The 22,247-nt window shown below is 45.4% G+C and overlaps 1 protein-coding gene across 1 annotated transcript; it reads left to right on the forward strand.

Annotated features, from left to right (window-relative positions):
- Positions 1-3,051: 3,051 nt before the first annotated feature.
- On the forward strand, positions 3,052-21,819 carry TICRR (TOPBP1 interacting checkpoint and replication regulator). The gene is made up of 22 exons (XM_075159912.1): positions 3,052-3,723; positions 4,274-4,559; positions 5,144-5,385; positions 5,625-5,868; positions 6,408-6,543; positions 7,284-7,426; positions 8,163-8,375; positions 8,988-9,136; positions 9,978-10,072; positions 10,430-10,523; positions 10,694-10,773; positions 11,093-11,335; positions 11,932-12,028; positions 12,283-12,355; positions 13,065-13,205; positions 13,715-13,805; positions 14,325-14,386; positions 15,194-15,346; positions 16,084-16,241; positions 16,464-18,762; positions 20,018-20,131; positions 20,472-21,819. The coding sequence occupies exons 1-22, from the start codon at positions 3,067-3,069 to the stop codon at positions 20,588-20,590; spliced, it is 5,889 nt and encodes a 1,962-aa protein (XP_075016013.1). The 5' UTR covers positions 3,052-3,066; the 3' UTR covers positions 20,591-21,819.
- The last annotated feature ends 428 nt before the right edge of the window (positions 21,820-22,247 follow it).

Below are 22,247 nucleotides of genomic sequence, written 5' to 3' on the forward strand. Positions count from 1 at the left end.
TCTGGGTTTTCTCAGCCCTTTTTTCAGCCCTCGCCATTAAATATCACTCAGAGAGAAATGTTGGAAAAAGGTCAAAATAAAGCAAGACTTTTTTAAGTTAAAAAAAAACCCTATCTGGATCAAAGCGCCAACCAAATGTGAGCGCAATTTACAAATGATTTTTCTTGTGCCCTCTCCTTCTTCTCAAGAAACCACATTTATCAGCAAGTAAATGATTGTCCAGAGAGAACCCAAGGGCTCTGTTTGAGAGAGAAGTCAGTGTCCTTGGGGAGCAGGCAGAGAGGGCGAGCGTCTCCGCGAGCAGCGCAAGTGTGGGACAGCGCAAGAAGCAGGGACGTGAGCCACTGCGGCTGTCATGCTGGGAAACACGCGCGTCACGAGGGCTCAGCCAACATCTCTGATGGCTTTCCCGAGAGCTGGATGAGCTTCAAGAGCAAATACGCTGGAGTGGGCAGGAAAGGAGCAGGGGCTTGAGCAGCCAGCGGCAATTCCTGCGTCGGGAGTTGCCAGGCTTTGCTGGGAAACTCCCCCGTGCCCCGAGTTTGTTTCTGGTCCCAGGTGGACCGTGATAAGGCAGGTTTTGGTCACACTCTGCTAAGTGTCCTCGGCGGGCTGCTGGGACAGATGCCAGCTGCTGGGCAATGGCAGCAGGATCACGGTGGGGTTGGGTCTTCTTCAGGGCTTCTACAGGCGAGTGATTTATTTACAAGCAGCATGAGATGTCTCACGGGGCCAAGAGCAACGCCCAGCCAGCAGGAGGGACCCACAGCTCCCGAGGAAGCCCACATCCCCAAGACCACAGGGCTGCCCAGCGCCCTTTCAGCCAGGGAGACCTGGTGTCCTTCCCTTGCTCTTGGTGGCAGGTTTCTCCTGCGCACCCGAGTGGATCAGCCCCTCGTTCCAGCTCATTAAACCCGCTTGCATTCATAGTCACCAACAAAGCTGAATGGGTGGTTTATTGCCTGCTTGTCTTTGTTGCTTTATAAATACGACTGGCTGCTGGTGACACTGGTTTAGGCTGGGGCATTCAAGCTCTGGAGAGAAGGGTGGTGTGGACATCTGGGCGTCTCTAGTCTGTGGGGCTTCCTCCTCCCTGTTACCTGGTGTGATCCATCCACACTTGGATCACACCCTAACTGCTAACACCCGTGGGATAAGATGTGCTCCAAAACCTGCAGGGAGATGATGCTCAGGGACAAGGTGGTCAATGATCTGGACGAGGGGATCGAGTGCACCCTCAGTAAGTTTGCAGATGACACTAAGCTGGGCGGGAGTGTTGATCTGCTCGAGGAAGGCTCTGCAGAGGGACCTGGACAGGCTGGATCGATGGGCTGAGGCCAATTGTATAAGGTTCAACAAGGCCAAGTGCCGGGTCCTGCACTTCGGCCACAACAACCCCAGGCAACGCTACAGGCTTGGGGAAGAGTGGCTGGAAAGCTGCCCGGAGGAAAAGGACCTGGGGGTGTTGGTCGACAGCCGGCTGAACATGAGCCGGCAGTGTGCTCAGGTGGCCAAGAAAGCCAATGGCATCCTGGCCTGTATCAGAAATAGTGTGGCCAGCAGGAGCAGGGAGGTGATCGTGCCCCTGTACTCGGCACTGGTGAGGCCGCACCTCGAATCCTGTGTTCAGTTTTGGGCCCCTCGCTACAAGAAGGACATGGAGGTGCTGGAGCGTGTCCAGAGAAGGGCAACGAAGCTGGTGAAGGGCCTGGAGCACAAGTCTTATGAGGAGCGGCTGAGGGAACTGGGGTTGTTTAGTCTGGAGAAGAGGAGGCTGAGAGGAGACCTCATGGCGCTCTACAACTACCTGAAAGGAGGTTGTAGCAAGGTGGGTGTTGGTCTCTTCTCCCAAGTAACTAGCGATAGGACAAGAGGAAATGGCCTCAAGTTGCTCCAGGGGAGGTTTAGATTGGACATTAGGAAAGAGTTCTTCACCAAAAGGGTTGTCAAGCATTGGAACAGGCTGCCCAGGGAAGTGGTGGAGTCACCATCCCTGGAGGTATTTAAAAGACGTGCAGATGTGGTGCTTAGGGACATGGTTTAGTGGTGGACTTGGCAGTGCTGGGTTAACGGTTGGACTTGATGATCTTACAGGTCTTTTCCATCCTAAATGATTCTATGATTCTGTGACAACCTGGGGTCTTCGTCCCCGGCCATCTGCCCCTGTCCAGGCACCCCGACCTCTTCACCCAGCATGGGCCTGGGTTGGCCTTGCTGTCCTCCGAGGAGGCTCAGGAAGATAAGCCCCGGGGTGACGTCTCCCCCGGTCTGCAGGACCTTCCGGGCAGAGGGCAGGGCTCCTCCCTGTCCCTGTCCCTCCTGCCCTGGGCTCAGCCTGCCCGCACACGCCCGCTCGGTGACGGGGCTGCAGAGGGGCCGGTTTGCGGGTGGGCGTTGACCTCTAGCGACGAGCGGCAGCCAGCCCGGGCGCAGGGCGGGCCGGGGCCGCAACTCCTGCGGCTCAGCCCCCAGGCTGCCCGCCCGCCCTGCCCGCTGCCTGCTCTGCCACCGCCCTGCCCACTCTCCGCCCTCCCGCCCTGCCTTAGTGAGGTCACGGCGGTGACATCATGGTGGCGTCACCGCCTTTACGCCCAATGAGGAGAGAGGAAGGAAATGACGTCATCGCCACGGGCGCCCCGCCGGCTTTAAATTTTAAATTAGCGGCGGCGACCAATCGGCTCGCTCCGGGCGCTGGCCTCGCCCTCTATTTTTCGTCACGGACCCTCGCCAATGGAATGCCGCGCTCCCCGTACGTGCGCCGCGGCCGGCCAATCAGCGGAGAGCGCCGCTCGAACAGCCGGCCCCGCTCCTCCCCTCCGTCCCCCGCCCGCCGCCAGCGCGGGCGCCGTATTGCGCAGGCGCAGCACGCCGCTGCCGCCGCCGCGGTCCAATGGGGAGCGAGGAATGGGGGGGGCGGGCGCTCGGCGGCAGCCAATGAGGGCGCGCGAGGCGAGGGCGCGAGCAGTTGTACCGGGCGATGGCGGCGGGCGCGCTCTGACGGGGCCCGCGGGCCGCGCGTGCGGCGGGGGCGGCCGCCGGGCCGTCGTGAGGCGGCGGGCGGGCGCCATGGCGTGCTCCCACAGCGTGGTGTTCCTGCTGGACACGGCCAGCCCGGGGCGGCGGGCGCGGCTCCAGCGCGGCGCCCTGCGGCTCCTCAACCACCTGGGCTGCCGCTTCGGCCTGCCTCGCCTCCGCTGGGCCTTCAGGTTCTTCGACTCGCTCGGGGGGCGCGGCGGGGCCTCGCGGGGCGGCGGCTTCCGCCCGCCGGGGCCCCGCGCCTGGGCCCGCTTCGAGGAGGAGCTGGCGGAGCGGTTCGGGGCGCGGGGACCCGCCGCCGTCCTGCCCGGGCCGACGCCCCGCGCCGCCCTCACCCACAACGGCCTGAAGGAGACGCTCCTCGACTTCCAGTGGGACCGCCCGGAGATCGCGTCCCCCACCAAGCCGCTCCGCAGGAGCCGGAGGACGGGGCTGGCCGCCGGCGAGCCCCCGGAGAGCCAGGCGCCCCCCGAGGGCTTTGTGAACGCCGTCTTCCTCTTCTCCCCCTGCCCCCACTCGCGGAGGGAGCTGCGGCAGTTCGTGTCTGGGAGCGACGCCCCTTCCTCCCCTGGTGAGCCGCCCACGGCTCAGGAGCTGGCGGAGAAACTCCTGCCCAGGAGTGTCCAGGAGCTGATTGCGGAGCAGAAAATCACGCTGTTCTGGGTGGACACTGCCGAGTGGTCTCAGGTAATGAGATTATACCGCACAGCTTTCAGCTGCGGGTACTAGCAGGCCACCTTCTACGCTACCCTCCTGTATAAGAAGGGAGAGCAGTTTTATGCTGTAGTCTTTGAGTGATAGAGAAAGGTCTCCAGTTACTGCCACATAATCTTGTTCAGCAGGAGGTTGAAAACTGGAATGGTAGCTCTCTCTGTGGAGATGGAGATATATCAGCGATGAGTAACTGTGCAGTGTTTATTGTTGGGTTGTCTTGTGGTTTGAGTTAGGTGGGAGTTAGAGCTATTCAGAATTGCAGATAAGCAGTCTGACAATTCCGGCATCTAGACACATGCCTGAAAATATTGGCTACTGCTTAATTCAGTGGGAATAGTATTTTCTTTGTTGGGTTCCTGATAAGGTTAATAAACTCCATAAAAATGCTTGGAAAGCACTGTGTTAAGATGCTCTGTATACATTTCTTCTGCTAGTTTTTCTAAAAGCATGCAATCTGTTTGTTCAGATGGAGGTTTTCTCACTGCCAATGTTAACTTGAGACCTCTCTGTTACTTTATTTCAGCTGATCGAATCCCCAGATCATGTTGGATACTGGACGATGTTTGAACTGATCCATCAGATGGGAGGCACCATTTTGCCAGCTGAAACCTTAGTGCAACATTTGAGTCACCACAGGGCAGATCTTGCTCATGGCTTTCTTAGAGATTCAAGTTCTCCAGTGCTACAGACTGTGCCTTGGACCATGCTCCTGCCATTGGATGCGACTTTGAACTGCTTGTTCTCAAAGCCCTCTGTATTTCGAGCAGTATTCCCCCAGCAAGAAGGGACATTGTTTCTCAACATGCCTGGTAATTAAAAAAAAAAAGTTAGGTGCATAGTAATGATTGTGATCTCTCATGCAGAGTCCTTGATGAGTTTCCCTTGTGAATGGTATGTGTAGAAGTAACTTCACACGTTTAAGAGCCTAAAAGAGAAAAAAGTCCTGCATGTGCCCTAGTTCCTGTGATATGAGAGGTATTAGCTCATATTCCTGATTTGGTCTCTCCAGTTTTCCATGCTTCCAGAAATTTGGATGCAGGAAGAGCTTTTTGCTGGCTCTACCTTATATAGGTGTACACCCTTTTCTTCTACATGTTTTGCTTCAGCTTCAGTTTGGCTAAACTGAAAACACAAATATAAAGCCCTTCAAAAGAAAGCAGGTTAGCTTTAAAGCAACATGCAGTGTGCATTGGCTCTTTCATTAGTGGTCCCTTCGTGCACTTAGCTCCTTCATGAGAGCTTGGGGAGATCAGTTCTGCAATACACTTACTGTAGAGCTGTTCCCAGTTTAATCTCGGAATTTATTTTTCTTGCATTGAAGTTGTCTCTTCATCTAGATGAAAAACCCATTTTACATACTTTGGAACTTTTGCCTTATCTTATCCTTGCACAGGAGGAAAAAAGCAGGAAAGCTGTGCTGTGGTCCTGGAACCTGTAGCCATGAGCCAAAGACAACTGCATTGTCCAGTCAGCATCTTCCTGAAAGGTAGTTTGACGAGTTGGAGCTTGATGCAGGCTGGCCACTTTCTCACCGAGAGCTGGATATTGCAGAGCTCACAGGCTGAGCAGGCAGAACGTAACAGGTCACTGTTTCATCAGCTGTTAAGGAGTCTGGTGACTGAAGAACTGCACATGGTAAATCTTTCTCTTTGCCTTAAACTAATGTCTGTTCTGAAATGAGCTGTGACAAAAGGGGTGTTGTGAAGATTATAATAGCGGTATCTGTTGCACTGCAAATTACTCATTTGGAGCTAAATTCAGAACATTCTTTAGAAGATCATGTAAGTCTATAACCTGTTTGTAAAGTATCTATACTTCTTGGGTCTCTGTATTTCTAGGTAATGTAAACTTTTATCTTTTTTTTTTTAATGTAGGTTGCTGAGGTGTCTTTATGTAAAACTTGGTGCCCCTGCACTGCTGTTTTATCACCACTTTCTGAGAGCACTGCGGTTCTGACTGTACTCGGTACTGAGAAGATTGCTGAAGTTCAGCGATGTGACCTTGAAAGAGCTGTAGTGGAGAACTCTTCCCAAGACCATGCTCTTCACCTCCCAGATGTTGTGAATAGTGTGTTGAGTAAAATTAACACATCGATGGAAGATTCTCTGGCCAGTACGGGTAAGTGTCAGGAAATGCAAAACTTATCATCTTTTGATCATCTCTAGATCTGATTTGGAGTGAAAAAATCTAAAGCTAATGATTTCCTCAGCAAGCAGTCTCTCATTTTTGGGACTTGTTAATTTTGTCTTGTCTTCTGTGGCTCAGGCCTTGTGATGTGATGCAGAAATCTGCACTGGTGTACCTTTCTGTTTTATTGACAGAGCATTAGTTTCCATTAGCTTGTAGATAAAGCGCAGCTGCTTGTGCCTGGGGACAAGTTTTTAGAATGAGATTTCCTAAAATGTGTCACATAGGCCATCCCTGGCCAGTAAAGCCTTTGGGTGTGGCTGCAAGGAGGCTGCTTTTAGCTCACCTGTTTTGTGTTATAGTGAATCTTCTTATGAGTCTCCCTGCCTGATGTATTGGCTATGAAATTGCCCCTCCATGAGCAAAGGTTTGGAAACCTCTGCTTTAGAGCCTCTTTGAAGGCTGGGACCTTCTGCCACTTCATTTAGTTTTCTTCTGATTTTTTTTTTTTTGTGTGTGCCTGCTCACAGGAGAAGAAGCTCCTATGCCAGAGTGGGTCCAACGGGAACTGTCCCATACGGGGGGCTGGCATCCTTCAGTGCTTGAAGCATGGTATCCTGCATCGAATGCTTGTGGAGCGAGCTCAGATCTGATGGAGTCATTCAGGTATTTTTCTGAAACATGTCTCTGAGTAATAATCAAGAATTTCTGCTTCCTGTTAAGGGAGTATGGCTTAGCGTTGCTCAGATTCTAGAATTAAATGCTCCTTGTAGTGCTTTTATTTCTGTAGTCAGTTTACTGTGTGCTTTTGCTTCATTATGTCTTGGTGTATGGACAAAAGGAACTGGGACTGGGATGTTTGGGTAGCAGTTTGCATGGGTTAAGATCTTGACAGTTTCAGGAGTGATATAGGTGACTTAAAATGACCTAAGCTACTTGGGGAAATGTCAGACTTCAGCAAGATCCACTGCAAGATACTGGAGATAGTGGTTGTGTTATCACAGTTGATATTTAGTAGGAATGAATAAGCCTGCTTTCTTCAAAGAGCTTGCTGAGTGAAACATAAAAAAAAAAAAAGCCTAATGCAGGACAGCTTAGATAGCACAAAGCCGCTTGTGTAGTTTTATGGCATGGATCAATGGCATATCCATTGTACATCAGGCAACTCCTGTTATGCTTGTTTTCAACTTGGTGTGACCCTTTTAAGAGGGTGGTTTGGGATTTTTGTCTCTTTTAAGTAAGAATTTTGGGGAGCAGGTGTTGGAAGAGTACTAGCATGTGTTACTTGCACTATATTGCTGTGGACTGGCATCTAGAAAAAACTGGTTCCTGTCCACTGGGAACATGGGATATACCACCCACTACCACCTTTTTTGATCCCTGTATTGAATGGCTGTTTTATATAGGCTCCTGCAGGTTCCTTGTGCTAATGGGAAGGATGATGCAGACCAATCTGAAGTGGAACTCTCAGAAAGTCTATCTGAACTGTACCAGAGAAAATTCAGTGAAACATCTGCTGCAGCTGGACCAGGAAATAACAGAAAAAGACGTATGTATACTTTGGGATTATATGTGCATGTTGTCAATTTAAGATGATAAAGACTTCTCAGCAGGCCTTTTTAATGTATGAACCCTAGAGATCGGTACTCTCCTGAGTAGTGGCACGCTTTAGATTTTTTTTTTTTATTTAGAGACAGCATCATTTACATATTAATATTAGGATTGTCCTTTTGTACAACCCAAATGACTCTTTAATTCAAGGTTGCGCAGTGACTGATAAAACTGTTAAAAAGCAGCATGCAGAGCTCTGCAGTTTCACTAGTTGTTGAAATAGGGGCCACTCCAACTACTAGTAAATATTGCAACCTCTCAACTTTGTTCTAATCTGGAGAAATAAAACACTTTCTCCTAGAAGATTTTAATCATTGCATTTCACCTGACCTGCATATACCTGGACCTGCTGTATCCCTAAATCTTGCTGGCAGCTATTTCTATTTCTGTGACATAAGATTGCTTCCTATATATGTAACTTCTAATTATACCTATATAAGTTCTTATGCAGAGCAACAGTTTTCACCTGCTTTTTACTTAGAGAAGTAGCTCCCTGCTCTGCTGTCTGTACATTTATTTCATGGAGAAATACAAACCTTTTGGGCCATGTTTTCCACTAGAAGGTTACTAATCGCACCTGACAGTGACACAGAATTCAGTATTATGCTCTACCTTGGGTGGAGTTCCTGCCCTGGTGTGTCTGACAGTAGAACTCCCTTTTTGTGGCGTTGCAGGTGGGGTTCCCCGAACTCCAGTCAGGCAGAAGATGAAGACCATGTCCAGATCCTTGCAGATGCTCAACGTAGCAAGACTGAATGTAAAAGCTCAGAAGTTTCAACCTGATGGTGCGCCACCGACAGTGAATGAGAAGGTTCCACAGAAGCTTTCAGCAAAAAGATCGGATGAAAAGGTGGAAGAAAAGGAAAAGGCACTTAAAATATCAATAGGTATGTGTTAAGTTATCAGTCCTGAGATAAATATCAGTCGTGATATTTGTAGGAGGTCATATGGGATTTTTATGGAAGGGAGAGGGAAGAATAATAATGGAGTATTAGGTGCTAGGAAGCGGATCAATGCTTGGATTTCTCTATCTTCAGCTTGGCACAGAGTGGTTATTTTTTTTCAAACCTTCTCCTAGTTAGTTTTTATAAATGTTTACAACCTAGTGTTACAACTAATCCTGGGGTTAGTTTCCTGCCTTGTCTCCATCTGAAAAAAATGATAAGGAACTATCTTTTTTTTTTTTTAACCAAAATAACTAGAGGGAAGCACCCATCAAGGTGTAGTAGTCCTATTTACTAATTATGCAGAAATAAAGGGCATTTGTTGACTGCTACAGTAGCCCGAAAGCTTGCTGATCTACTTGGAACTAAACTTACCATTTGTCATGGGTCTGGACCTGGGACTGCTTTTGTTAGTGTTCTGTGGTCTGGATGCATCTTTGCTGGAGAAAATCTTTTTGATGACCTCCTCTGTTCCCCTCTTCAGTTGGAATGAGTATTTTATCAGTAAGGCATGGTGAACAGGCATTTAGTTAACTTAGAACACTTCCCTTGCAGACTTCAAAACAGAGGAGGAACTGCAGTCCCATTTAATTGCAAGCTACCAGAAGGCTGTTGCTGAGGGAGTTCTTTCATCTGCGTGTGCCCAGAGTATGATCATGGCCATTAAAAGGTTCTTGAAAGTACAAGAAGCCAAAGAGAAAGAGGTAGGTAAGAGCGTGTGGGCAGGGTTGTTACTGATCTGGAAATTGAAGTTTTTACTATTTCAGGCCATCTTTCCTTCATCTTACCTGAAGTTTTTATGCGTAGTTGCACACAGAAGTAGTTAGTGTTGTGGTTTTGACTATCTGCATTGACTCAATAGTGAAAAACTGTAGGTAGCTGTAAAGAATACAGGAAAATCCAATTCAGTTATCAGTTTACATCTTTGCTAAAGATTGCAACAGATGTCTTTCCTTTACATTGACCTCATTCTGAATTCCAATTTCACTTATTTAAAGACAGTATCTTAAAAAATACGTTCTTGCAAACCATATTTTAAAAAAGGTGTGTCTTCTGGTTTTGCTTTACATGGCAAATCTAGGCCTGCTACTTCTCCAGGAAAGAGAAATAGTTCAGGGTATTTCTTACAATCTTTAACACTATTTATAGACTTAAAGTAACTCACTGAAACCAAAATTGGTAAACTTGTGAATAATTGGAAAAATACTGTGAAAGACAAATCTATAGTTACTGAAGAAGGCCTGAAGCTGCAAGCAAGTGACCTCTGTGATTTCAAGCTATAAGTTGTGCTATGTCTCATGTAATTGTGACTTTGCTACTGAAAGAAAAAGAGAATTCCTTTCCTTGAAGGAGAAGAAAAAAATTCTGTTTTACTATATCTCCCAAATATAATTTTGGGAGATATTCCACATACGTTTTGGAATATCTCCCAAAATTCTTGGGAGCTATTCCCAAAAGAATGGGTCAGGAGAGGAGGGTGGGAAAACCTGTTCCGCAGACAGGGAACAGACTTGAAGTTTTTGCTGTAATTATGTGTCTCTGCAGGTGGCCTGCGTGGAAAGAGTCAGAAACCATCTCCTGAAGACCAGCAAAATGCTCAGACAACAGCATGGCTCACAGAAGGAGACCAAAGTCAGAGAGTATGAGACACTCTATTTATTTCAACTTCTGAGATACTGTGGAGTTGGTTAGCAATTTTTAATGGTGGCTTTTTTGTACAAGTGGAAAAATATTTACATGGGGTAAATATTCCAAGGATAATCTCTGGTCACAGTAAAAACATTTCATTAAATTCAAATACACATACGCTGTGTGATAAGCATTGCAGCCTATATCTGAAATGAGGCATCTTTCCTGCCGCCAAAATGAAATGCTAACCAAATCATGCTGTCGATAGGAGCCACTTCCCTTCCCATTGCTTTTTTGAGCATACCTTTTGCAGTAAATATGCTGTTTCCACCAGAAGAAAGGCAGTGAATGATTACTTGTTTTCTTAGGTGCCGACTTCAGGTATTTTTGCGCCTTGAGTTATGCCTTCAGTGCCCTTCACTGCAAAGCAACACTGATGAAATGGAGCAGCTGTTAGAAGAGGCAAGTAAATTATAGACCAGGTTATGTTTCTGGATGGCACTAGAAATGCAGACCTGGAACCTATAGTTTTCCCTTGATTTTACTGTAACACTTTATATTCCTTGCTAAAAAAAATCTGGTGTTCCAATTGTCACAGCTTAATCCATTTCCCACCTGACTTTCTCTTCCAGATGACAGATATGCTGCGCATTTTATGTCTGACTGAAGACCCAGGGTATCTTACAAAGTTTCTAGAGGAAATAGTAGAATTGTAAGTTCTTTAGCACGACTTAAGTGTTACTGGGGACTGTGGTTTTGGTTGGATATCTTCTTTGAGTAAACAGCAATCTACAGCTTTGATATACTGCATCTTTGTAATTTTCAGAAGTTTAGACACGTTCTGTTTGTTACACTTATATCTTGATTAAAGAAAAAGTAGCTGATAAGCAAGTAAAGAGAAAAACCAGTTGATTTTCAGTTGTTTTTTTAATTGACATTTAAGAACAAAGATTTAGTTCAAACCTTGGGATTGAAATACCGACAGTTTTTGGAGGGATTGTATTTGATCTGGGTTCTTTCTGATGCTCTAGGTATATGAATTCTATACCGAAGACCCTTGGAGATATTTATTATGGTCTCGGTACACAAATACCCCCGAAGCTGGCATCTGTTCTGCCTTCAGACTTCTTCAGTGATGACTCTGTGACTCTGGATAGCAAATCTCCAGGCCTTCCACAGTCTTTATCATCTGCCTTAACTCCCAGCGCTGCTTGCCTACGCACTGAGAGCGAACAGTTGGAGGAGCTGCGCACCAGATCTGCCAAAAAGAGAAGGTAATAATTCCAAATAGGAGGCAGCTTGTTGCAGCCTGGGCTGTGGCTGAGGAGTTATTTAAACTACAGCTCGGTCGTCTTTGTTCCTGTTGCTGGATAGCTAGTTGGGGCAAGCTGAGAGCTGCTGATAGCTCTGCAAGCTTGAGAGAAATATTAAGATCTCCTATTTTTCATTTTAACTTGTCATTGTTGACTATATAAAAGTGTAATCTTGATTCTGTATGTGTATCTTCTGCACAAGTAGAGTTCATGAGCATCTTCTATGAGAGGAAAAGGATGTTCTACTGTGCAGTAGGTGACCCTCTATTGTTAAAGTAAAAACTGCGATTTACTGTAGACGTCTATGTTGGGGATCCTGTGTACATTTTAGCAAATTCTGAAATGAGTTTTAATACCAACCTTAAAGTTAGGTATAGCTATTTATATTGCAAATCATCTTTCAGTGTTGTAACATGAGTGAGGTACCAACGCAATTTGCAAACTGAATTTAGGTAAAGACTTCCTATCTCTAGGGTCAAACCTAAGTTTAATTGTCATTAGGTTGATAACTATGCTTCTGATCTTATTTTAACTTAATCTTTGTATACTTTCTAAAGGAATAATGTGTTAGCCAGACACAGGAGCATGACAGAAGCACCACAGAACTTGCGTCAAATTGAGATTCCCAAGATAGCCAAGAATCCCATCAGAAAGGTAAAACTCTTCCAAAAGGATTGTGTGTGGGTTGCTTCTGCAGGGGTGCAGCAATGTTGTGAAGTGACACTTGAGTGCAAAGACTCTTGCTCTGTATTCACTTAGTAAGTATGCCCTGTATTAGCTGTACAGAGATCAAAATCATTTTGAAGGAGAAATTGAAATAATGTGTGGTCCAGAGCTTACAGTTAATATTCATAACAGTTAAACATAACATTAAACTGCCAGTGAGGCTAATTTCTTTTTTGTTTCAGGAGAACTTGCGTTCTTACCTTGCCACTGAGAAGTCCCAACAGATGCCTTTGTTGCAGAAAGAAGCAGTGCAAGGTATATTGACTTCTAGCTTTTCCATGGAAAGGTGTGTCTTCAGCACATGTTCTCCCTGTAAATTTTAGTGAGCCGTGATGAAATTATGCTGAAGCATGCTGGAAATAAGAAGGAAGTTTTGCTGAATTCTGAAAAGACTTTGAGGAAAAAATAATCACTGTATTCTGTGTGTGCTCGCATGCAGAAAACTTAAATCATATATCCTGAAAAGAAAACCTTTCCATTCTTCCTTGAATCTTGCAATTATTTCCATCTCCTCTTTCCTGAAAAGGAAATGAGGACAAGAGTGAACTCCTATATCTGGAAACAGGATACCTCTCTGCAAAATACTTAATAAAATTAAATCCCACATGCGTTCTCTGAACCAACATGTGCTTCAGTTGAGATCTTGTAGCTCACTTAACATTGCTCCATCTGGGAGACTGACTGGCTGCTTTTTCTGCTATGGCATCTGCTAGCAGCGTATTGCTGGAATAATGCAAATAATGCAAATTTGTAAGAGAAGTCCAGGATGGATTTAGAGGAGGACATGTTCCAGTAGCAGAAAAACACTTTTCAATGCTTTTGGCCTCTAAAAAGTTGTTTTTCTATGCTGGTATGTGATGTTCCCATCTCTAGCGGCCTGACAAAATTATCTTCCTGTGCTTCCCCACCCCTCCTTTTTTTTTCCTCTTTATCTGATCGTTTCTTGCTTTGTCTTGCCTCACAGAGGTTACAAAGGTAAGGAGGAACCTCTTCAATGAAGAGATACTTTCACCATCGAAAAGATCTATGAAGAAGATGCCTAGAAGCCAGTCAGTATCTGCTGTGGAAGGCTTAAGATACAAATGCACTGATGAAGGCACTAAAGGTAGGACATGACTTGCATGGGTAGGATTGTTGTGGAAGAGCTTTTGCTAAAATTCCTATTCTTGTGTCCTCGTTTCTACGAAACAATTAATTATGATATGTTTTTAATGAAGGAGAAAAGATTTTAGATCATTGCTATGGTGTTTGGAGGGTGAATAGGATGGTATTGAAAAACTGAAACCTATTTTTTTACTGAAGTCTCTACGTCTCATAAAGAAAACGAATGTTAAAAATGCTTGGTTAAAAAAGATCTGTGAATGAGAGATGAACAATGAAAGTTATCTCAGTAGGTTAATTATGTCTGACACAAAGTCAGTACTATTAATAATATTGAGGGAGTTGGAAGGAAGTGTAGACACTGGACTCTGAAATGATGATAGCTTATGAGTGCTGGGAGACTGATGCACAATGATTCTATATTGGCTGTCATTCTTAAATGGAAGCCTATACATTTATTTGTCCTAACTGCTTTATAATTGTGTGATGTTATAGCTCTTGCTTGATTTTTAGATCATCGCAAGTTACTGACCAAGAGAGTTGCAGAAACACCACTACATAAGCAGGTCTCCAGGAGACTACTACATAAGCAGATCAAAGGCCGGTAAGTGAGCTCTTTCTGAATTTCGTCAGTAAGTATTGGATGTCTAATTAATGGCTGTGAGAACAAGAACCAGGTATCTTCTTTGTGGTCGAAGTGTCATCTTCACCTAAGGCAGTAAGAGAACCAGTGGAGGCTAAGTTCCGTTGTCTGAGTGGGAAGAAATACTGCTTGTTTCATTGTGCAAGTCAGGGTGCTTTAATTCCTGCAGTTGAATTCTCTTTAGGTTCAGTTGCTGTTTTGAGACCTTCTGAAGAAAAGGCCTGTGCTATATTTTGTGGACTCCAGGCTGAAATTTAGCATTGACTTCCATGTAGAACTGTTACCTATACAGCTAGACAGTTACCCATACTCAATCATATGTTAATAGGAAGCAAAGGGCTTACTAATTGCTTACTTAGAATAGCCCACAAAGAAATATATTGTTGTAGAATAGAGTACTGCTTTTCAGTCTATGTAGTAAGTTCTGTTTTTGTAAATGTGAATAGTATGCTAAGTCCAAAATGTCTGCTGTTTCTCAAGGTCTTCTGATCCAGGTTGTGACACCGGTGTTGTAGAAGAATCTCCAGAGAAGGCCATAAATGGTAAGCACTAATTTTTGATTAAAGGTGGTTTTGCTGTGTTGTAGCTTGTAAGATGAGCATGCTTCAATTTAGGTAATTCACAAATAGTCAGTACAAGAGTACTGCTGGTGGAGCACAGCCTCCTCTGATAGAACCACTTGCTGCTCACTGCTTTGACGACCCTGGGTAGTAGAAGTTGAGGAAGAAAGGTAGATAGTAACTCCTTTAAATGAAAATACGTGAAGGACTTTGAGGGCGAACAAGATTCTGAGCTGCTATAATTACTGTCAAACCAGCACATGCAGGGTTTTTTTTGATGTAACCTGAACATGTTGTGCTGTGACCTTAACATTGCTCTGATTTCTACTGTAACAGCCACCTGGCTCTGTGGAGTGCCTGTGTGTTATGTTGGCTACTGCTGTTTCTTACGCCCAGGAAGGAAGAAGAAAACGGCATGGTTGGGCAAGCAGGAAGGTGAAATCACTAGTAAAAAGAAACAAGAGAATTAACTAATCATTTAACCTGGACGTAACTTGAATTGAACACGGCTTTTCTAGCGTTCCTTTCCATATAATTGCTAGAGAGGGATGAGAGTAATCATGACGTAGAGGAGGGGGCATCACGATTTGGAAGGAGATTTGTATGCATTAATATTCCAAATCCCCAAGAAATTTGAAGCTTTCTTCTTTGCATGCTTGCCTCCCTACATGAGATAGTTTGCTGTGTGGAAGTTTCTTCTTAGAGTGTGTTTTCAGTTACAAACTGTTCCTGAAGATGTCCCCATTGTTGAGGGAGAAAGAAAGCTCAATCTCCAATATCCTTTTTCAGAAGCAGGTTTGAGAAGAAGCCCACGCATCAAACAGCTGTCTTTGAATAGGACCTGCTCTGGTGTTTTCTATTCCACTACACAGCCCAGCTCTCAAAATTCACAGCGAGTCCATCAGGGACAAGAGGAGAGCTGTACACTGCAGGATGTAGAAGGTACTGAATGGGATTTGAGCAGGCTGATATTGCTGATCTGAAAAACTGGCATGATAGGTCTGAGCTCGATTTGATTTGGCTCTACAAGAGATTGTAAGAAGCTACGAGCTATCATGTAATATCTTCTGTAGACAGAAATTCATCCCCAGTAATTATTTTTGAATTGGGAATCTGAATTTGGAGGACGATAAGGCAGCTATTTCTACGATGAATACACTGCCAACTTAAGAAACCAGTCAGGCCCATCTAACAGAATACCACTGATTGTCAGTCTTCATTACTTAAATGCAGTGAAATCCTTCTAAAATATGGGTCAGAAATCCTAAAGCTTACTTTCAGTCTCCTCTGTGGCAGCATAAAGCGATGACTGATGGGATCTTCTTTGCGGGCTTTCTCAGTAGGATTATCAGCTGTAAATGGTGACATTTAGCTCTTTATATTGTACTTACTAGAATCCTTAGTCATGAACCAGAACTTTCTTAAGCTACAAGCTATAAATAGAATAAGAGGCTGAGCTATTGTACTTTTTTTTTCCACTAGAGCACTCTTTCTACAGATGGATATTAGTTTCATATTGGGAAATAATAATTCTGGTGAAGCTTTAACATTTGGTTAGAAAAGAACATGCCAGGGCTGTAGGCTTTGTACGCTACTTGTCCATACATCTGAAGTGATTGAGACAATTGTTCGTGGCAGGTTACTTGGTGGTAGTTGAACTGTACTGTTCTACTTTATAGGCATTAAGCGGCATTCAGAGAGCCCCACTGTCCAGACTCCCAAGAGGTTTTTCTTTGGTGCAGTCATTGACTCTTGTAGCTCTGCAGTGAAGCATTCACCTGGAAGGAGGAGAACAAGAAAAGATTCCTTACACTTAGAGGAGCTGACTGCCTGTCAGGTAGAAGCACTTACCCCGCCTGCTCCCTTCTCTCTCTCTCTCTTCCCCTCCATCTCCTTTTTCTATTCATGTTTAGTGAGACCTACATATCTTAAATTTAGTGTTTCTGTTAAGTCTAATCAAATGGCTTTTGTGTTTTAAATCTGAAGAAGTAAATATCAAGAGGGGTAGATAATACTGCTGGAATAGAACAAGCATGATTTTTTTTTTTTCCCCCTGCAGACTCCTAGAAAAACACCTCATAAATTTGCCCAGAAGCCACTGAATTCTGCCAGTAAGCTACCAAGGAGATCACCTCGCATTCTCCACAGGACACCACAGAAGCTGGAGAAGACTCCTGGCAAAAGTCCAGCTGCTAAGCAGAGTGCAGCTAAGTGTTTGGGAAAGTACTTTTCTCATCCTGTACAAAGGGTCAAGTCACCATCTATGTTAACTGAAAGTAAGAAGGTTCACTTACTGCAAGTAACTTCTAAGGATTGTTCTCCAGCAGAAAGACTTTCTCCTCCTTGCAAAGAGGCTGGCTTACAAATACCAGAACATGAAGGGTTCGCAGTGCTCAGTGCCTCATTATTACCTCTGACAGATTCAAATCCAGCTGCTTCTTCCCCCTCTGCCCTCCAGGAAAGATTTTTTCCAGAACTACAAACTCCAAGACGTTCCTTGAGATACCTCTCAAAACTAGCATCTCCAGTTGGTACTCGGAGGCAAATCCTCCCAAAGGAAATTCGGGTGCAGTCAGATCTGTTACCTCAAGCAACTAAAAGTACTCCCAGGAAACCTGAAGATCCAGGTTCAAAATTATGTACCAGCCCACTGAGTGCAGAAATACCGCAGCTCGCTGTGAGGCTAGAGCCTCCCTTCAGTTCTCCTCTCTGTGAAAGTTCCACAAACACCATGGCAATCTGCTCTCCTTCCCATGCACAGGCTAGGGAGTCTGACTGGGAACGCAGTGCATCTAAACCATCTTTTCAAAAATCTCCAGGTATTACTGGCACTTCACTGAGGTCCCTGCTTCACACATCCCAGCAGGCCAAATGTGAACCAAATTCTGGAGGAGAGAACCTCACACTTGCATGTGCAACACCTTCTGAAAATAAGGACAATCATCATGATAGTGGTGGTAACTCTTCTGTAGAAAGCCTTCAGTTTTGTCAGTCCCAAGTTACTGAAAATACCCCTGTGTCGGAGAAAAATAAAAAGATGGATGTAGTGTCTCAAAAGTCTTCTCCAAGAGAGGACTCGGAAAACTTGGAAAAGCATTTGTCTCCAAAGCCTTCTGCTGGGGGGCAGGTACATGCACAGAATGCTGAGATAGAGTGTGAGCAATTGGTTAAGGAGGGGAATGCCAGTGCAAACAGCTGTGAGTCCTTCCTAATTGGTTCTCAAACAGTTAGTGATGACTTGGAACCAAGAACCCTGCTGAGAGAAGAATATACGGGGCTGAAGGCTCCAAGTCTTAAGAGACACTCCAGATTTGCCCTGAATACTTCGCCTCCTATGCCGAAGTCCGCTCCTGCCTATTCTTTACGCTGCACTGCAGACAGGAGGCAGCGGGAGGCTGCAGCACGGATGGGAAATCCTCAACTTCCAGCTAAGTTCTCTACTCCTAAAAGTCGTTGCAAACTGCCTTCTGCTAACCCACCCACTTACGAAGTTGAACTGGAAATGCAAGCTTCAGGCCTGCCCAAACTTCGCATTAAGAAAGTTGGCTCTTGCTCATCGTTGGAAGTTCAACCTGAAGCAAGTGCTAGCAAACCTAAGGGAGGAGAAAGCCCCTTTGGTGATCTTGCTATGACCTGGTGTAGCAAGCACCCAGGAAAACTAGCAGCTGCCTGTGTTTCACCATCCTGCTTTCGCTCTTTCCACAGTACACCTGGGAAAGGTGGAGGACAAACCTACATATGCCAGTCGTACACCCCAACAAGCTGTGCCTCTAACGCTACCTCCCCATCCCCCTTGGAAGCAGGAGTTCCTCGGACGCCTTCTCCAAAGCAGAAGGGGAAGACTACCCCTGATGCTATCAACGACTGGCCTCGCAGAAAGAGAGCAGCAGGCAGCACTGCTAATGCTAGCTATGGTCAAAGTGAGAAGAATGCTGATGAACAGAAGAGAATGTCAACAGGCAGAGAAGGAGAGATGACGATCTCGGAGCATTGCAGCAGCAAAGTAACAAATACTCTTGGGGAATTTGAACTGGAAGGGATTTACAGGCTTCAGGATCAGGCATCTCCTAGTGACTCTGAACCCAGGGCTGATGAGGACTCCACCATGGGAACTTTTGACTTGAAATCTCGGAAGCGGGTCTTTACGTATCTATCACCAGAAAAGGAGGAGAATCATGATGCCAAGAGATCTTGCACTGATAGGTGCAACTTGGATCTCACTGGCTTTTCCACAGATGAGGACAACCGAAGCAAATCAAGGACGGACTCTGTACTTCCTGAGAAACCGGGAGCATGTGCGCTCATAACTCTTGAGCAGCACAGTTGTGTAGGGGATGAAGATGTCTTCCTTTTGTCAGGTAATTAAGTGGCACGAGTGACACTCCATTGAAATTCAGAGATGGTTAAAAATGTGGGGTAGACAAAAACAAGAACACTGTTTTCTGTCTGACTGTCTGAGAGAGAATGAGGTGGAGGGGGAGAGTGGGTTGTAAATGACGTGGAATTATGTGGAGAGACAGACTGGATGTGAGGAGTTCATCAATGGAGTATTAATGATGGGAGAGAGATCAGAGAAATATGAAAGAGCAGGAGGCTGGAGGAATTAAGGAAGTTTGAGAACTTGGAGGGAGGATCCCAACTGCATCCAACTAGCAATTTATTTGGGTTTGTGTTGATGCTGTTAGCTGTTTCTGCCCCAGCACTGAAGCCACCTGTCTTAAGTCTAAAGCTTGGCTGCTTCAGTACAGACTGGAGCCTTGGCTGGGTTAGTCCTGTGGATGTTGGTATTTATTGGTGCTCCAATTTTTCTATCTGCCTGTGGTGGTGGGTCCATTTAAAGTGGGTATCAGAAATTATTGCCTTGCTAGCAGTAATGTTGTATCGGTAGGTATTTAAGTTTAAACTGCCTCTTTCCTTTTGCTGTGGGTACAGATGATTCAACTGACCTTGGTGAAACAGACTCAGCTGTCCCAGCTCTGTAAGCAAGGCCTTGTAATTTCAAATGCTTAACTCCGTGTTGTTCTAGAAACTACGTATTACAGGGGGCTGTGGCAGATGTTGTTCTATAGTCGTTGCATGCCCTGAAGCATTAAGCTTCTGTGTCTGTTTCCTCTTGCAAGGAAAGGTTTGTATACAGACGCAGTGTCTTACTTGTTCAATGGGTATCACTGAGAAAAATAGGCAAACTTTAAAGCAACATTAGTCCATATTCAGGACATGAAATAATAGCAGTATTTAGCCTTAAGCTGGTCCTGTAAGAGACTGTCTGTACCTACAGACCTTGGTTTTGTATTTACAGACCATCATGGTTATAACAGTTTTCTTCCAGGACACGTGAGTTAACTGAAGAGTAACTATGTTTAATACAAGTGAAGCACTTTTCTCCTAAACCACCTAAGAAAATTAAATGTGCTAAGAGCTAATTCCAGACTGCTGTTTACCTTTCTTGATACCAGAAACCCACTGTGCTAGCGTAGGTTTTGTTTCAGATAAACTCAAAGTATCACTTGTACTGATGGAAGTTTCGAGGTAGAATAAAGGCTGTGTATGAGACTTACCTGAAAGCGCTCTTGAGTTGTCAGTTTGCTGCAGCATCTCACTGTGCTTCTCCAGGCTCAACTCCACCAGTGAAGAGCTCGCTCTCCGCTAGCAGCCTCCTAGCGCTGACCCAGTCTCCACTGCTGTGCCAGGGACAGACGCCGCCATCTCGGAGGAAGTGTGTTCAAGGTAACCACCTGTGCTGTAAGGAAAGGCTGGGCTCGAGCAGACTAGGTATGCTCTCTGCTTGCCTGCAACTAAATGAGAACAAAAGCATACTGTGCTAGGGATTGGTCTTTGTGCAGAAAGCCTGTGTATCTGCCACTTCTGTATTCAGCGTCTCCATCTCACACGCTTCCAAGAAACTTGGCATGAAGTGGGAAGTTTAGAAGGGAGGGGAGGTAGCAATGAATAAAGAAAGTAGCTTAGTGGGAAGTGCAGCTTACTGTTCTTGTTGTTTCCAGTTGGTATTTGGCTCCTTGGAGTCACTGGTAAACTTTGACTTTAATTTATTCTTTCTATTTTGTAGAAGAGGAATCTGATGCCTTCCAAATTACTGCCAACCAGGAGCTGTCTCCATTCCACATCCTGGCGTCCAGGAAGCGTCCCCTTAGCAGGACTTACTCACGGAAAAAGCTGCTCAGCTGAAGTTTGGAGCCAGAACAGTATGGGAAACTTTGCATTATCCCAGCTGTACAACATGCTTTTTAACAAGGACCTTATATTTGGTGCTGGACTGGAGCTGTCTTGTGTTGGTGGGAGACTGGATGCAAGCACATGACAGTGGAAATAAGGACCACTCTAAAAGTATTTTTTTAAACCTCAATTGCAGCATCTCTCCATGCATTCAAAACCTAGCTCGGTCTTTCTGGCGTGTGGTAGCCGAGTTCTGCAGTGAAGGTTCAATTCTGCTAAGTAAAGAGGGAGAACTGTCACTTTTTTACAGCTTTCTTGTAAAATAAATGGATGTGAATTTTCATTGTGTCGCTTAATCAGAAATCTGTCTTTAGCCCAAGTGATGGGTGAGGGATTGGGGCCGCAGGAAGAAGGGTGCTGGAGGTGCATATGTACAAAACAAGCTGCATGCTCCTGCTATGTATCTTGTCCTGATACTAACTGGATCCCTCTGTTAGTTGCATCCAGTTTGTCACAGCTTAGTGGGAAAATAACAAGCAGATTAATTCTGATGGATTAATGAGTAAATTACTCGGAAATACTTGACAAATACCAAAAAGAGTACAGAGGAGGGGAAAGATAACTTAGCTGGGAACGGGGAAGGAGAGGAGTTTGACTCTTCCTCTTTGCAGATCATGAATGGTTTGGTGTATCTGCTCCTGGCCACTGCTGATGGTAAGCAGGTGTTGATGGAGGAACTTCGTTGTCCTTTTCTGCACACCTGCAGTGAGTTGGAGAGGACTGGCTGGGGAAGCTTCCTTGAGAGGTAAAACTTGATGGACTAACTGGAGATGACAGTTCAAAGACTACTCTTTACCATACTGAGTCACCGATTAAAAAGCGACTGTTGCCTGGGAAACACGTGCTCGCATTCTAACCCCATGAAGATGGCAGGAGCTGTGATTCAGTGCCTGAGACATAGCCCACAAGGGGCTAAAATTGTGCATTGTCTTGGAAGGGCTGAGTTTTTCCTTTAGGATAGCAATCGCTTTGTGCACGGCAGGGTATCGGGGAAGTCACCCCATTGTGTCTAGCGAATGCAGAGGAAGAAGAGAGCTATGAAGATAGCGTGAGGTCATCCTGAAACCAGGCATAGCAATGCAGAAGTTTGTTACATGGCTTTAAGGCTTTGGGGGGCTAGATGGTGTTGAATGGAATTTCTTTCCTGGAAAGACTGTTGCAGGAAAGCTGTTTCCCTCTGCCAAGAGGAGGAATAGTGTGCTTACCAGTGGTGGTTTTGCTTGTGGGAGAGGTGCACCTGCTTCAAGAATGTGGATTGATACACAAGCGTGGAGCTCCAAGACTACAACTTACTTCCAAGTAGGATAGATTCTTCTTTTCTCTGCTGATGATCTTTTGTTTTCAACAGCAGAAAATAAAGGCTCTGAACTTAAATCTTGTGCAGCTCAGCCACACCCAGAGCCCTGAGTCATGTCCCCCCTCAAAGCTGCACCCCTACAGGCAAGATGAAGTATGTAGGAGGAAGATCAGGTGGTTCCTACTTCAGATGCTGGCTTTCAACTTGGTGTATGTTACTCCTCAAATGGGAGCTGTGGTAGCTGTGCTCCTCATGATTTCAGGCTGAAGCAGTGGTTTGCTTTTTGGGGTCAGGTAGCCAAGCCACCATTTT

Source organism: Calonectris borealis, chromosome 11 (assembly GCF_964195595.1).
Source record: "Calonectris borealis chromosome 11, bCalBor7.hap1.2, whole genome shotgun sequence".
NCBI classification, from domain to species: domain Eukaryota; kingdom Metazoa; phylum Chordata; class Aves; order Procellariiformes; family Procellariidae; genus Calonectris; species Calonectris borealis.